General features: G+C 39.7%; 1 protein-coding gene across 1 annotated transcript; it reads left to right on the top strand.

The window, feature by feature from the left end:
• The first annotated feature begins 9,444 nt into the window (after positions 1–9,444).
• On the top strand, positions 9,445–12,690 carry LOC148876714 (phospho-2-dehydro-3-deoxyheptonate aldolase 1, chloroplastic-like). Its single transcript, XM_088964694.1, has 5 exons — positions 9,445–10,463; positions 10,583–10,860; positions 11,166–11,442; positions 11,837–12,082; positions 12,223–12,690. The coding sequence occupies exons 1-5, from the start codon at positions 9,909–9,911 to the stop codon at positions 12,490–12,492; spliced, it is 1,626 nt and encodes a 541-aa protein (XP_088820820.1). The 5' UTR covers positions 9,445–9,908; the 3' UTR covers positions 12,493–12,690.
• The last annotated feature ends 5,370 nt before the right edge of the window (positions 12,691–18,060 follow it).

Raw genomic sequence — 18,060 nt, 5'->3', positions numbered from 1 at the left:
GCTAATATTGATCTGCAAGTAAGATTAGGGATTATCCTTTTCATTTAAAGAGTTCAGATCCAAAGAAAATTTTGGATCAGAAACTCCTAGTCAGATTAGAAAATCATCTCTTTAAGGGTTATATATAAAGAGCAGGGCGGACATGAAAATAACAACACAGTTTGACTGTTTCTACCTTCAGTTTTCTCTCCTTGCTCTTGTCGCCCTACCCTGTACGATCTCCATTTCTTGGAACTGATCAAGATCTGATCTTGATATTGTTTCTTGCTAGAAGAAACAATTCTAAAGTTGTGCTCACTACCCCATTCGATTCTTGCTGAAGAATCAGAGGTTCTTGGTGAATCAGTCCTGGTTTTAGGAAAACAACTGCTTTTTTAAATTGTTTTAGGACATTAATGCAAAATTATAAAGGCCATAACTTTTTGCTCAGATATCCTATTGTAGTGACCTTTGTTTTTATTTTGAGTAACTTTTCGATATATATATAGGTGCCTTATAAAAAATTAAAATATATATATATATTATAAAAGAATACAATTATATAATTTGAATATATTAGAATCCAATATATAATTTATAATATTGTATATATGTAATATATATATATATATATATATATATATATATATAATATTACATCATCACAATTTGACCTCGATTGAACCTCTAACCTATGAACCTCTCCCTTTTTTGGGTTGACGTCTAGCCTGTTTTCTCTAAACATTGATATTTATTATATATTTTAATGATGAATTTTAGCTTTTATTGGTAGTCATCCACTAACAAACAAATTTAATTAAGAATTAAAATACAAATTTATATGATAAGCACTTGTGGTATGGCATAGTGGTGGATTTGTAGTTGATACAAGCAAATGACTAGGGTTCAAATGTTAGACAGTATATGCCCTTAGCTCAAATTAGCATGATGTACATTATGACATTTATTGTAAATGAATAAAGTACATATTTGATTCATGTTATTATGGTGTGTTTCTGTATAATATCCTTAAACTGGACACATATGTGACTCGTGTTAGTTTAGAATCTTTACAGCCGTTGGATAGATCTGGGGAGATTTATCTTGCCAAGGCTGACACTGATGTACTGCCAAGTTGGTTGGGGTGGGTTGTCTCAGCTGCCAGGGGTACATGTAGTGTGGGTTTTCTTGAAACCAAGAACTGGACCAAAATTCCAGTATTGCCCTGGAGCTTAGAGATAGATGGGCAAAACTGGAATGTTACACCTGACCCCTAGACTCGATTATGATACTACACTGGGTGTCGGATTGGGCTGTCTTTGATATGTCAATCAGTGAGATCCTTAGAGGGGGTCAAAACCTGGGTATGTTGGGATAGTCCGAGAATTCATCTGAGTGGGTGATCATAGTGACAGGATCAACCCCTTTGTCAAATAAAATGAATGATCGAGGATGCACTCTCTATGATGGAAACCTAAACTACTGGCAGTTGATTTCAACCTAAACCATAATATATATATATATATATATATATTCAAAATGTTTGCAAAAGGTTTTCATTCTCGGGATCCAGATCCATGTGAATAGAGAGTGTAGCAATGCACATTACAGCCGAGGGAGAGGTCCTCTCTTCTCAGGCATTGTTTGATCATTTTGGGCTGAGAGGTTAAGTATAAGACCATTGAAGGGTTATACCTGATGGGCTAATCTTGCATCTGCCCACAGTCCTTGGGCCTTCAAAAGATGGTGGACCCAATGACCATTTAGTGTAAATGTTGGGCCCATTAAGAGCCCATAGTGATGAACTCAAGAGTTCACTATATTCAGTAGTGAATTCGCCAGGCCTTGTGACAAAGGCTAGGCTGAACCCATGTGGCTGATATGTAGATAAATGATAGGGTCCCATTCCATACAAAGAGAGCCAAGCTATCCATCATTAAAGAGGAAATGAGCCTAAAAGCTTAATGGGCCTAAAAGCCCATTTCGAACTGGGTTAATTAGATTAATTAAATAGGGGTGGGTATGGGATTTGGATCAGCAGATAAGATAAGAAATTATTCTTATCCACTTAAAGAGTCTAGATCCAAATAAATATTTGGATCAAGGAACTCCTAATTTGATTAGGAAGGCTGATCTTTATCTGTAGATAAGATAAGGAATTATCCTCATCACTTAAAGAGTTCAGATCCAAATAAAGATTTGGATCAAGAAACTCCTAATGAGATTAGGAAGTTGTCTCATTAAGGCTATAAATAAGAGAGTAGGGTGGACCTGAAAAACACACTCACTCAATACAGAGAGTAGACAACTCAATTAGACTGATCTTGCATTAAGCTCTTTTTCTTCATGCTCTTGCCGCCCTACCCTATTTGATCTCCAGTTCTTGGTTTTGATCAAGATTTGATCTTGATATTGTTTCTTACCAGAAGAAACAATTTAGAAGCTATGCTCATTATCCCATTCAATTCTTGCTAAAGAATTACAAGTTCTTGGTGAAGAACTACCTCTTGATCCTGCCTCATCCTAAGTTGTGCCATCTTTAGTGGATGGAGGATTTGGTACACTCTTTGGGCATGAACATCTACGTTGGGAAGAGCATTGTTGTGTGGATTCCGTATCGGGTATATCCCTCCCAAATTTTGGTTTTAGATTTGGTCCGGTTTGGTTACAAGAACGAACCTTGAAAATGCAATTTTCTAAATTGGGAATAGGATTCCCGGATGAGAGTAAAGAAATTTTTGAAAATTTGCCCAAACTTCCTACAGGGTTCGGCCATCCATCTGATGGATCTCCCATCCCTTCAGTGGTATCAGAGCCAGGTTCAAGTCTTGAACCAAATTAGAACAGATCTGAATCTGCACAAATGGGCAGAAGGCGTTCTACTCGATTTGCGCAATTAACATTTTTTTTCTGGGAATTGGTTCCCAGATTATGGGCGGATGATATGGAAATTAAATATTTATTATTCTGTCATATTTATATATTTTTTTTGTGAATGTTTCTTGAATATTTGGGCGGCACATGTGATGGAGATCGAATCTTCATGGTGCCAAGAATGGCACACCCTACGATTTCTTTCTATTCAATTTGATCTATAAATAATTTTTTTTAGACAAATTATATAAGAATTCGATGTGATGTAATAATAGAAAATTAGGTTTTTCTATTTTATTTCCATCTAGAGATTGCTGGAATGCGCAACAAAGGAGAAGAAGATTTCGCAGAAACAAGTTCTGCGATTTGCGGTTTTGCAGATACAATTCTGCAATTTACGATTAACTGTTCTTTGCAGGTTTGCAGTATATCCAAGAAAATCACAGTACAACCCTCTGATTTTAGTTTCTTGATAATTTGATTATCTTGAATTAATTTATTTTCATATCATTATTCTTGAATTAAATCTTGATCTGGACACCAAAACTTGGGCCGATTTACACCATATTTGGTCAAAACTGGTTGGACCGAATTATTGGTTCGATGGGGTTGGCTTTTCTAACTCTAATTCGATTTAGGCCAGAAGGTGATGGCCCACTTCAAGTTTTAATTCGGCCCACCTTTGTAAAAACCTAACTTTAATATGATAAAACTGAATTAGCCTTGATTTAGCTACATGGTCCAAACTGCATTTTGCAGTACAACCCATGTACCTAGATAATGTTATATGATAACTTTATGGGCTCTGTTGAGCTGATACTAATTTAATCTAATTAATTAAGAGTTTTACAGATATTTTAATTGATTGGATCAATTTGTTTCATGCGTGTGATGTATGGATATATGATGTGCTACGTACATGGGCCATAAGTACTTGGCCCATGATTATTTTGATAGTGGCTCTTTCGCACACCATGGCAGAATGCATATCATTGCCATGGTGTTCATGAGATCATTGGATGATCTCCCCGTTCGGTGGGCTCTACATCAGCTTCCTCCCTGAAGAGGAATTATGCGGAACCCTAGCCGTTTAAGGCTCATTTAAGTCTAACTTTGAGAAAGTCAGTGGGAACCACTTTGGTTTGGCCTAAATAAAACTAGGGCGTAATATTTCGTTCCCTCCACTGAAATATATATATATATATTATGGTTTCAAAATGTTTGCAAAAGATTTTAATTGCTGGGATCCATGTGAATAGAGAGTGCAGCACTGCACCTTGCAGCCGAGGGAGAGGTCTTTTCTTCTCGGGTAGTGTTTGATCATTATGGGTTGAGAGGTTAAGTGTAAGACCATTGAAGGGTTATACTTGATGGGCTAATCTTGCATTTGCCCACAGTCCTTGGGCCTTCATAAGATGCTGGACCCAAAGACCATTTAGTATAAATGTTGGGCCCATTAAGAGCCCATAGTGATGAACTCAGGGGTTCATTATATTCAGTAGTGAATTCGCCAGGCCTTATAATAGATGCTAAGTTGAACCCATGTGGCTGATGTGTAGATCAATGATAGGGTCCTAAGCCATACAAAGAGAGCCAAGCTATCCATCATTAAAGAGGAAGTGAGCCTAAAAGCTTAATGGGCTTAAAAGCCCATTTCGAACTGGGTTAATTAGATTAATTAAATAGGGGCGGGTATGGGATTTGGATCAACAGATAAGATAAGAAATTATCCTTATCCACTTAAAGAGTCCAGATCCAAATAAAGATTTGGATCAAGGAACTCCTAATTTGATTAGGAAGGCTGATCTTTATCTGTAGATAAAATAAGGGATTATCCTCATCACTTAAAGAGTCCAGATCCAAATAAAGATTTGGATCAGAAAACTACTAATGAGCTTAGAAAGTTGTCTCTTTAAGGTTATAAATAAGAGAGCAGGGTGGACCTGAAAACACACTCACTTAATACATAGAGAAGACAACTCAATTAGACTGATCTTGCATTCAACTCTTTTTCTTCCTGCTCTTGCCGCCCTACCCTGTTCGATCTCCAGTTCTTGGATTTGATCAAGATTTGATCTTGATATTGTTTCTTGCCAGAAGAAACAATTTAGAAGCTATGCTCATTATCCCATTCAATTCTTGCTAAACAATCACAAGTTCTTGGTGAACCTACTGATCCTGCCTCATCCTAAGCTGTGTCATCTTTAGAGGATGGAGGATTTGGTACACTCTTTGGGCATGAACACTACGCTGGGATGAACATTATTGCGTGGATTCCGTATAGGTATATCCCTTCCTAATTTTGGTTTTAGATTTGGTCCAGTTTGGTTACAAGAATGAATTTTGAAAATGCAATTTTTTAAATTGGGAATAGGATTTCCGAATGGGAGTAAAGAAATTTTTGAAAATTTGCCCAACCTTTCTATAGGGTTCGGCCATCCATCTGATGGATCTCCCATCCCTTCATTAAATCCATTTGTCTTTTATTTGTGATTTTTAATAGACAATTTAGTGGCATGTCAAATTTAAATTCGAATTTAAACATTGCCTTAAATGTATTATTCAATTTGTCTTTAATAACGTGCTATTAAATGTGATAATTAATTAAGAGTAATTAAATTTGAATTTGAAAAGCTACTAATATAAAAAGTGGAGGGAAAATAAATTTGAATTAAGATCATTAAATTCGGATTATATCAGATACAGACCCAAAACAGATTCTGTATGTTCCGTGTGTTGAATCTTCAACGCAGCCATCATGTTGCGAAATTTTAAACCTTGGTTGTAAGACAAGGGGTAGCACGACCCTAAATATCACAAAAACAAACAAAAGCAAGAGTCTAGGGCAACCTAGAAACACTTAACAAAGACTCATAGGTGACGTCATGCATCAACCAATCAGTTATTTGATTGGCTTCACAAAAAGCATGATGATAACTGACTCTAACCTTCCTTAATTAATCAATTACAAGCTTGGAATAGATATTGTAAATTTCCCAAACAGCCCACGCTTCAGCAAACTAATAGTGATAACACCTAAGCAATAGGCTTTAAGATCCATGACTTCATTGTGGTAATTTCTAGCAATATAAGTAATAGAGCATAAACCATTGGGGTCACAAGAGGCATCGAAGTTAATTTTAATGGCTCCCTACTTTGGACCCCTCCACTGAATAAATTGTTAAGATTTGTCAATTGACTGACCATCCATATTGCTGAGGTTGTCTTTAAGATCCAGAAAAAAAAATTGAGGGCTTTCTCAAGCAAGATAGGCTGGGTGTCTCACCTTATTACTGAACAGTTTTTTTTTTTCGTTTTTTTCCACAAAAAAAAACCATAAAATGGTTACACTCCTTAGTGGGTGCTTGGGACTTGGGAGGATGTGCTTCAGTGTCGATCAATGATACATTGCTCCAATTATGCATTGATATTTGAAAAATATTTTGGGTGGATAAATATATCATTGATTAGGCACTTGAAGTACTTTTTTATTATTATTTTTCTTGATAATGAAAGATTTTATTAGGGCCCAACGACATTTAAAATGCTTTAATTTTATTATTAAAATATTTAGTTCATTTTCTTATCTACCTTCTTTTCAATTTAGAATGGACAAAATTTTATAAAGATGAAATATTTAAACTATATTTTATTTGGCCTATTTTTATGATGAAGACTTTGTTGTTGTTTTTGTCATTTACATGAAAACGCATCAAAATGGCATATAGCAAGGTAAAAATATTAGCTGAAGTACATGCTACTAATGCATTAAAACCATAAACTCAAAACTAGGGTCTCAGTTGGATCTGTCCAAATTAATTTCAATTTGAACGGGTTGAAAGACCAATAAAACATTGAATTGGACCAGTCCAGATTTAATGGTCTAGAGTGTTTATTGGATTGAATTGGGCATGGTCCATCTGTAATGGATTTATATTGGATTAGGTGGGATTGAACTAATATCTAGTCCATTGACAGAAAACAAGAATATGGGTGTCAATGGACCAGGTTTAAATCAGACTCAATCTAAATTAATATCAATTTAAACAGATTGAATGGTCCAAACATTGAATTGAATCAGTTCATGGTCTAAAATATTCATTGGATTGGATTGGACGTAGTATATTTGTAATGGACTTATATTAGATGGGTTGGGGTGGACGATTTCCTGTCCATTGACCGCCCTCTAATCAAAACCTTGGACATAATTATCGTGGTGGCGGGGTCAGAAGTCACAATAATACATTGAAGGCCATGATTCACAATTTTTGGCCCACTCATACACTTACCCTTTGTCCATGATCTCTCTCTCTCTCTCTCTCTCTCTCTCTATATATATATATATATATATATATACAAAATGTGAGGCAAAGTCACCAACAAAAGAGATAAATAAGTGCTGGAACTTTAATCATAACTTTAACCATCCAGAATCATAATCGTCAGAACTTTAATGAATTAGAACTTTAAAAGTCTAGAACCATAACTGCCGGAATTGTTATCGCTGAAACTGGAATCAATTGGAAATTTAACCACCTGAAAAAAAAGTAACTGCTGGAATTGTTATTGTTGGAAGTGGAACCAACTGGAACTTTAATCACCTGGAACTGATCAGATTGTTGGAACTATTATCGTTGAAAAATGAATTAACTTGAACTTTAACCACCCGGAATTGAAACTATCGAAACTATTGTCACAAAAACTAGAACCAACTGGAATGTTAACCACATAGAATTGTAATCGCCAGATTTGTTATCATTGGAATTGGATCCACCCGGATCTGTAAGTGTCAATGAAATAAAATAAGGAAATAGTCACCAATGGTGAAATTCAAAGTAGCGATTAAGGCCGCTGCCCAACACTCCGCCTCCTGTACTAAAATCCTTACAAAAAAGAACAAAATAAAAAACAAGGAAAAGAAAAAAGGAGAAGAAACAAAAGTGAGTGGAGGATTTGACCGAGCTAATCAAGAAGAGAGAGGAGTGAGGGAAAGGAAGAAGGGAAGAAGAAAACGGAGAAGAAAGGGAGAAAGTGGGAAGAAAAGGAACAATTGAAATGGAAAGAAGAGAGCTCCTCAAGGACAACCCCAAGATAGAGACTCTTGAGAGAAGAGAGAGGACAATTACCTCCTTTTCACCCAAGGTTCAAAATATCATTACGTATTGGGGCGTTCCCAATATTCCCCTACAGGGGTGTATCAGATTAGGCCATGATTCAGAGAATAGCCGAGACTTAAACTAACCCTTCTGAACCGATTTAAAAAAAAAATAAATAAAACATAAAAAAAGTATTGAAATATGCTCTATCGACATACCGACCTTTATCGATATTTAGAACCTTGTTTTAACCTTTGTCCTAATAATAGAGAGTTGAGACTTTAAAGTCAAGAAATTACCCTTACAACTTATTAGGGCATTTTTAATATAATTAAAACCGTCAGATTTATCCATTTAGATTTCAATAGACCTACTGTTTTTATAGAGTAAAATTACTATTTTTTTTTATTTTACTCAAGATTTTTTAATTAAAAGTGAAAATTGTTTTGGATTATTTGAATAAATCTATATAAAAATATATAGCTATAAGGATAAAATGAATATTTTAAAGAACTTAATGTATTTGACAAATGTTTTCTATCCAAGAGTCCATCACAATAATAAAAGGAGGTAACTTCACGTTTTAAGAGAGGTTTTTGTGAAAATAAAACCTCATATTTTTATAAGAGGTTTTTCTATTTTACTCTTTTTTTATTTTTATATTTTATCCTTGTTTTTTTTGGCAGACTTTGGTTTTCCAGGTCATTGGTTGTATTCGCATTTTGTACGCGTGTGTAAGACGCCAGGATTCGTCTATTTAGCCACGTGATACATTCACCTCAAATGCATATTTCTGGGAAATACGACAAATTGATAATTTCAAAAAATATCGTGGTCAAACGTAGTAGTAATACTACATGTCCCATTCACTGCAATTATCGAGGATCTTCTATCCATTGGACGGTTAGGATTCGTCTTCCACCTTGCACGTGTAGTAAAAAAACTCGGTATCTGCTGCTCTACACGCTGTATACAACAGGCTACGTAACCAAGAGGAGTAAACACGCCGGTATGGCGGTATCATAGAAATTTATGGACTGGACACGTTCACCCGATTACCAAAAAAAAATGACACGTTCACTCATTCACGCCCATATTTAACTTTCTGTCAAAAGCGTAAATAAGAAAAATTACAATTTTATGCTATTCTCATGGTAACGTGGCATTTTCAAAAAATATCACGAACAAATCTTAATCAAACAATGCGTACACCGAACCCACCAAACATATTCTAGATTTACGGTGAAGGATGAATTCAGAAGTCATAACTCATAAGACTGATAAGAAAAAAGAATTCAAGCTTAGCGAAAACTATTGGGATGGATCTGCTTCCCACAAAATCCTCCGTTGCAACAATGTTCATGGTGTTGATCCACCACAAGACTGAAATCGATCATGTATGAGATGTGCGGTGTCAGATCTTACTGTGAGCGTATTGAAACCTATTTTTGGGGTGAACAGAGGATAAAAATTGGAAAAAGAACGCAATTATGTTGTACTCATTCCGTCATCGGCTCCGAACCGCCGCCGCGACTGGGAGGGAGTCAAGGGTTTGGGTAGAATTAGGTGAAAGACGACAAAATACGACCAGTGATTGGTTTATTGGCGTTAATTATTTGGTATAGTTGAGAGCAAATGACCAACATTACCCCTAATCGCCTACCAATTCCCACTTGTGCATCTTCTTGAGTCTTTCCTTCACTCGCCCCGCATAGCCGCACAGCCGCACTGACTCTTGACTCGACTCGTCCTACTCCTACCTACCCACCTCCTCCCTTTTTTCCCCCAACAACCCGCGCCACAGACTCTCCCCCACCCACCACATCGTAAGTATAAAATCTCTCTCATTTCTTCTCCCAATTCTTCAGGGCCTTCTCCTTGCACTCTTCAATTCTTTCTTCCTATTTTGATCTTCAAAGCACAGAATTCAGAAAAAGGGGGAAAGTTCTTGAAGAAACAATGGCTCTTGCAAGCACATCTACTCTCTCCTCCAAATCTCTTCTACAGTCTCAATCCCCTCTTCGTTCCTCCAACCCTCAACATTCCTCTTTCCCTCTCTTCCCCAACAACAAATCCATCTCCAGATCTGCCAAACCTATCTCAGCCGTCCACGCCGCGGAGCCCGCCAAGAACCCCGTCGTCGCAGACAAGCAATCCAAGTCTGCCGCTTCTGCCTCCACCACCATCCCCCTAAAGACCGTTCCCGGCAAATGGACCGTCGATAGCTGGAAATCTAAGAAGGCTCTCCAGCTCCCTGAGTACCCAGACAAGCAAGAGCTCGAATCTGTTCTCAAGACCATCGAAGCTTTCCCACCCATCGTTTTCGCTGGTGAAGCGAGAAGTTTGGAGGAACGCCTCGCTGAGGCTGCCATGGGTAGGGCCTTCCTTCTCCAGGGCGGCGATTGTGCCGAGAGTTTCAAGGAGTTCAACGCCAACAACATCCGGGACACCTTTCGTATTCTTCTCCAGATGGGTGCCGTTCTCATGTTCGGAGGACAAATGCCTGTCGTCAAGGTTTGATATTTTTCCTTCTCATTTGCTCCTCTTCATCTCTTGATTGTCTTTCTCTCAAATTGAGATTTTTCTGGAGAACCGCGCGAAATTGACCGACGATCCGGGCTTTTATGGTTTAGGTGGGAAGAATGGCTGGTCAGTTTGCAAAGCCAAGATCGGATCCATTTGAGGAGAAAAACGGAGTAAAACTTCCGAGTTACAGAGGGGACAATATCAATGGGGATGCTTTCAATGAGAAGTCCAGAGTTCCGGACCCACAGAGGATGATTAGGGCCTACTGCCAAGCCGCAGCTACTCTAAACCTTCTCAGGGCCTTCGCTACTGGAGGTTACGCTGCCATGCAAAGAGTTACTCAGTGGAATCTCGATTTCACTGAACACAACGAACAGGGAGACAGGTATTCATACGACTCTCTCTTTATCTTCATCTCGGTGACTCGTCTTAGCCTTTTTCCTTTTGGGGATTTTACTGTCGATTTGTCTTAAAGATCATATAGATTATTGGTCGAATCACGGGTCGCTATCCTATCACATTTCAATCTGCTCCCTGCTTTCTGTTGCCCTAGGGTTTTTGAGTTTGGAATTCGTGGACTCGGGCGACACAGGTGGTTCTTGAGAACCGCAACGAGCCGGATTCGTAGTGGTAATTAATTGGATTTAGGATGAGGTTTTAATTTAATTGTGTTTAATTGGATTGAAACAGATACCAAGAACTGGCTCACCGGGTTGACGAGGCTCTAGGGTTCATGTCTGCCGCTGGGCTCACGGTTGACCACCCGATCATGACCACAACCGAGTTCTGGACATCCCACGAGTGCTTGCTTTTGCCCTACGAGCAAGCACTGACCAGGGAAGATTCGACCTCTGGCTTCTTCTATGACTGCTCTGCTCACATGCTCTGGGTTGGGGAACGCACCCGACAACTAGATGGTGCCCACGTCGAGTTCCTGAGAGGAATTGCCAATCCCCTTGGCATCAAGGTATGAGGAGACTTGTATTTACCCTTCTATTTTTCCCCTTAATTAATTACTCTGCCCTAATCTCTGCCCATATTTACAAATTACGAAAGTTTGAGTCAGCGTCACTGCCAAAATCGGTCTTCTTGGATTTTTATAATAATTGGTGGCTGTTATACTTTTATGAAACTCTTTATTGTTAAACTCGGTCAACTTGTCCAAATTCTGTGTTGCTCAGCAACTTCGTTTGCACTTTGAATGCTTTGGGTGTGAATTTTGACATAGTCTTTATGCATATGAATTAGACATACATACGTAGTATTGATTGTCAGGTACTACTACTGTATTTGTTTATTATTCTAAATTTTTTGATGGAGGTCGAGTGACTAAAAGCAGGTAATTGCTGCTTGTGATGCAGGTAAGTGATAAGATGGACCCCAACGAGCTAGTGAGGTTGATCGAAATCCTGAATCCTCAGAACAAACCTGGTAGAATAACGATAATCACGAGGATGGGAGCTGAGAACATGAGAGTGAAACTTCCACATCTGATAAGGGCGGTTCGCGGAGCAGGTCAAGTGGTCACCTGGGTCAGTGACCCAATGCACGGCAACACCATCAAGGCTCCTTGTGGTCTCAAAACTCGCCCCTTCGACGCAATCAGGGTATGTCTGTCTGTCTCTTTTTCTGATTGAGATTGGGCAGTTATCGCTTCTCATCCTGATTCCTGAAGCCTGAAGTTGAAGGCCAGGGCTCCCTAGTTTAAGTTTAATTGTTAATAGTTGGGCACTTTGGCAATTGGCAGGCGGAGGTCCGAGCATTCTTTGATGTGCATGAGCAAGAAGGCAGCCACCCTGGAGGTGTTCATCTAGAGATGACAGGTCAAAACGTGACAGAGTGCATTGGAGGGTCAAGGACTGTGACCTTCGATGACCTAGGCTCACGCTACCACACCCACTGCGACCCAAGGCTGAATGCATCTCAGTCTCTGGAGCTTGCCTTCATCATCGCGGAGCGGCTTAGGAAGAGGAGGATTGGGTCGCAGCCCGTCATCGGTTCCTTGGGGGGGCTGTAGAGTGTAGGCTAGGGGGTCCATTTGCTGCTTCTTTTCCCTAATTACTGGCACTTCTCTAGTATTTTCTTGTGTTGGCTTTTGAAATTAATTTATATGTAATTGTATGCATGTAATGTAAGTATACTGTTAACCTTTATGGGTCGAGACTTTTTTAAATATATGAGAGATGAATAAAGCGAAGGCTATTATTGGTTTCAATTTCAAACAATTAAATTCATTCAGAGGTTCTATCTCTTGGCCTTGCGTGAGACTGGTCAGAACATTTTACATCTTAGCACTCCATCCAGCTAGAGCTAGGTGCGTGTTCAACAGATAGATATTGACTGAAAATTCAGGCCCGCGATCTTTGAATCTCAACTTCTCATCCGATATATCCATGCCTAGAAGGAACAGATATATATTTATTTATTTATATTGTTGATTGGAAGCAGTGGCCGGCTGCTGATGGGATTGGCTGTCCAACAGGTGACGTTGCCCACCAACCAACTTATTGCTAATTCTAGAGGATCGGTGAGGTAGGTGGTCTATGCTTTCTCAGCCAGCCTTAAGGGCTTGTTTGGTCACGTGTCCCCTTCTCCACCTAACACACATATAATCAATCATAAGAGAGAGAGAGAGAGAGAGAGAGTAGTGAACAGTCACCATCAGGCGATGAGCTCTTGGTCCATTGCAATTTCGAGTCCGGATTTCCTACAAACTTCCCTCTGGTCCCCTCTCTACTAACCCATTGAAATTATTCCAGCTGTCTAGTGTAACGATTGACTAATGCCTTAATTAATCCCTCCATTAAATACTATTTAAAAAAAATATTGATTTTTAATTAAATATTTCTAAAAATAAAAATATAATAATTTTGCTTTACTAGGCTTAGAGAATTAATTTACATATAATTAAAATAGATATTTCTATTTTTATTTCTTTTCTATGCCTAGTAAAGCAAATTCATGCATGGAAAAAGAGTTACAGATAGGGGTGAGCAAAAAAAAAAAAAAACTGAAAAACCGAACTGATTGAACCAAAAAATCGGTTAATCGAACTGGTCTGTTTGGCATTTTTAAAAAATTGAAGGTATCGGTTAACTAATTTAAAAAACCGGTAGTTAACCGAACCGACTAGTATACATGTTTTTTTATATATTTATGTATATTATATATATTTTATACATTATAAATTAATAAATACGCATTATATATAAATATATATATATATATATATTTATAATATATTATATATTATTTAAAATATAAATGTGTATTATATATTTATATACCTTTTTATAATAAATATTATAAAGTAAAAAAACTGAAAAACCAATGAACCAAACCGTTGGTCAATCGATTGATTTTGGTTCGGTTCTAGTTACCGATTTTCTAAAAACCGATACTATTGGTTCGGTTGACAAAAAATGCTCACGGTTCAATTACCTGAACCGTGAGCACCCCTAGTTATAGACCACCCAAAATCATTATATTTTTATTTTTAAAAATATTTAATTAATGCATAAAAATAGACATTTCTTTAAAATAGTATCTAACGGAAGAAATAATTTAGGCATTAGTCAATCGTTAGACTACACAGGACTTAGTGACAGCTGGAATCATTTTAATGGGTTAGTAGAGAGGGGAGTAGAGGGAATTTAGTAGGAAATCCGAAATTATGTAGCTATAATCCGGAACTTCCACAATACGATTTTAGAGGAATTTACTCATTCGTTTAATAGGCACTAAAAAATGAAAAATATACACTAAAAAAAAGTAAAACCTCCCCTACTAGTTGACATGGAATTGTTCTAGTCATATATTTAATTAGAAGAACTGAATACTGAAGTACTTAAATCCTAAGCCATTTTCCACAAAAATTGTATTTGAAACAAACTCAAAATCTTAATTAGAAGATTTGAATGAGCATTCTGTATACCTGAGGTTGCTGCTTAGAGGGTAGGTAAGTATAAATATATTAAATTAGGGGAAAAAATGAGCATACAGTCATCTACTTCGATGGTGTATCTATCTATCTTTGACTCTAGAGCAACAACCGAGATAGAAAGTATAGGATTTTTAGGTTCACCTACTTCTGTTTTTATGGGTTAGGTTCATCTACTTCGATGGTCCATTCTGATAATTTACCATATTAAACAGTGGATGGAATGCATCATATAACCAACTCCATTTCTCATCTCATTGACGGGGATCTTTCGACCTTTTGGAGCCTAAAGGGCAGAGCAAAAGTCGCTATGGCCAATGAGCCGAGGGACCCGGTTTTAACCTTCAACGACTAGGGTGGTGACGTAGTGTGTTAGCTTTGGGTAATTAGTGGCTTAGTGCCAATGCCATCGTTGATTTGTTGAAATTTCAAAACAAACAACGGGGTCCATGTGACTGTCAGTAAGCAGACCAACGGAGATCATGTGGAAGGATACTCATTATTCATTTGGGTTTGGAAGTCAAGGCAGACACATACCAACCAAATCTCCCAATCAGAATTCAGAAACTGCACTATTGTGACGGTTCAGCCACCATCAGTGCCATCAGCACGCCATCCATGTGTTTTGGGTTGGGTCCTTGTACTTTTTTTGTAAGGGGGTATGTCAATGGCAATTATGTAAATAATAGTATGCATGTACAATATTTTGATATATTATTCTGTCACTCCCCCAAAAGCTTAACGTACTCTTTGAGGGAAGGTAGGTAGTCGAGTGAGCTCATAAGCGTGTAAAGGTTAAGCACGAGATCCCCTCGACAATGCTTTCTCAACCCCAATCGAGCACCACACGGGGCCCCGTCGACTAGCCCCGTGACAGTTGGTATCAAAGCCAGGTTGACACTATCGGTTGTCAAGCCCAACGAGTCCCTGTCGTGCCCCGCAACAACACCAGCCCGATGAAGAATCGTGACACGCAAGAGGAGATCCAAGAAGGGATCTCACGGGTTTATTATGAGGACGAGCCTAGAGATAGCTCTCCCAAAGACAAAGGCGTCATCTCAAAGCATAGCAAGCGCGACAAGTCAGTTGACAAGCTTGCGACCATGGACAAGCACATCATGCGCTGTGAAGCAGTGGTTGGAGAAACTCGTGACCGCGTGGACGAGCTTCAACTCAACCTTGAGACTGTAGCTTCGGTCGTGGAAAGATTGGAGGACCAGTTCGGTGATAGCTCCAACAAGCCAGACAACCCCTAGAAGACCTGGTGAAGTGCCTATAGATCCAGCTCGAAGTGACCCTTCTGAAGAGGCTGATGGCCAATACAACCAGCACACCTGTTGCTCCAGCCCCTCCAAAGATCAAAGTCCGCGAGCCTACCTCATATGTAGGGACCCGCGATGCCCGAGAGCTTGACAACTTCTTGTGGCAAATGGAACAATATTTCACCGCCGCCGAACATGTTGACCACCTCCGTACTGTTTTTCAGGTCTTGCAGGACAACAATCTATTTGTTAAGAAGGAGAAATGTTCTTTTGCCACAGAAGAGGTGGCCTTCCTCGGACATATAATTTGAGCAGGCACAATCAGCATGGATCCAGCCAAAGTCAAGGCCATTCAAGATTGGGCACCGCCCACCAGGGTTACCGAACTTTGCTCCTTCCTTGGCCTCGTGAACTACTATCAAAGATTCATCTCTGGATTCTCAGCATGAGCCACTGCCCTCACCAACTTACTGAAGAAGACTAGTATGTGGACCTGGAGTGAACGTTGCCAAACAACTTTTGATGACTTGAAGAGAGCTGTCTCAGCAGAACCTGTCATCGACTTGCCTGATCCAAGCAAGTCATATGAGCTACACACAGATGCTTCTGATTTTGCCATTGGTGGGGTCTTAATGCAAGAAGGACATCCCATCGCCTTTGAAAGCCGCAAATTGAATGATACAGAGAGGAGGTACACTGTGCAAGAGAAGGAGATGACAACCATCGTCCACTACCTCTGCACATGGCGACACTACCTGCTTGGCTCCAAGTTCGTGGTCAAGACTGACAACATAGCTACTAGTTATTTTCAGTCACAGAAGAAGCTGAACCCTAAGCAAGTTCGATGGCAAGATTTCTTAGCGGAGTTTGATATGACTCTAGAGTACAAGCTAGGGCCGATGAACAGGGTTGCTGATGCATTTAGCAGGAAGGCCGAGCTTGCAGCACTATCCACAGGTGAAGGTCCCTCGCAAAGCCAGATCAGACTGGACATCATTAAGAGCATCAAGAAAGGACTCCAGAAGGACCCCATCGCTCAGAGCCTATTGACAGCGGCTCGTGAAGGGAAGACTAGGCGGTTTTGGGTTGAAGAAGGCCTTCTTTTGACAAAGGGAAGACGGATATTTGTACCGAGAGTTGAAGACTTGAGGAAGACTCTTCTACGTGAATGTCATGACAGCTTATGGGCAGGACACCCTGGGTGGCAGCGTACCTTGGCACTTCTACAACATGCCTACTATTGGCCTCATATGGAGCAAGATGTTCGAGAATACACAAGAACATGCCTGATTTGCCAACAAGACAAGCCTGTGCGTGCCAAGCCTCTTGGACTCCTGCAACCTCTTCCAACTCCCTCACAACCTTGGGAGAGTGTTTCCATGGACTTCATCAGCGGTCTTCCTAAAGTGGGAGACTATGCATCCGTCATTGTTGTCGTTGATAGATTTTCCAAGTATGCCACTTTCACCCTAGCACCAAGGCACCTTTCAGCTGAAGACACGGCCTACCTTTTCTTCAAGCACGTGGTGAAATATTGGGGAGTCCCACAGAACATTGTTAGTCATCGAGATCCCTGATTCACTAGTGCTTTTTGGACAGAACTATTCAAGCTTCTTGGTTCGAACTTGAACTTCTCCAGCAGCAGCCACCCAGAGTCAGATGGGCAGACAGAGAGAATGAACTCCCTCCTTGAAGAGTACCTCCGCCATTTTGTATCAGCTACACAGAAGAATTGGGTTCGATTGCTGGACATTGCACAATTCTCCGTCTACTCACAAAAGATCTCCTCTACCAATCAAAGTCCTTTTGAAGTCATCACCGGCCAGCTACCAAGATGTCCGCACAGCATCGCCAAGACCATCAAGGAAGAAGCCCTCGAGCCTTCACTTTCACCAGGGAATGGAAAGAATGCCTTGACATCACTCGAGCCTCCCTAGAGAAAGCCTCTAGAAGAATGAAGAAATGGGCCGATTTGGGTAGACGACCCGAGAACTTCCAAATAGCTGACCTGGCCTTAGTAAAACTCCATACCCATTGCCTTAGGTTCTTTCGAAGAGTACACCCCGGGCTTGTGAGAAAATATGAGGGACCCTGCAAAATAATAGCCAAAGTAGGAGCTTCAGCCTATAGGCTCAAATTACCCCCTGGCTAAAAGTACACCATGTCTTTCATGTAAGCCAACTTAAACCCTACCATGCCGACAGCCAAGATACCTCCCGAAACCAAAGTCAACGCCCACACCCATCCTACCAACCACCCAAGAACCGATCCCTCGACTCCATCCTCGACCATAGGTTGTCCCAATCCTCCCAAACATCAGAATGGGAGTACCTGGTGAAGTGGAAGGGACCTACAGAAGAAGACACCTGGGAGCTAGCAGAAG

The sequence above is a fragment of the Nelumbo lutea genome, chromosome 1 (genome assembly GCF_056320005.1).
Source record: "Nelumbo lutea isolate HS-2025 chromosome 1, American lotus-T2T, whole genome shotgun sequence".
Taxonomy (NCBI): Eukaryota; Viridiplantae; Streptophyta; class Magnoliopsida; order Proteales; family Nelumbonaceae; genus Nelumbo; species Nelumbo lutea.
The sequence above is the reverse complement of the archived record's forward strand: the minus strand, read 5'-3'. Positions and strand labels throughout refer to the sequence as shown.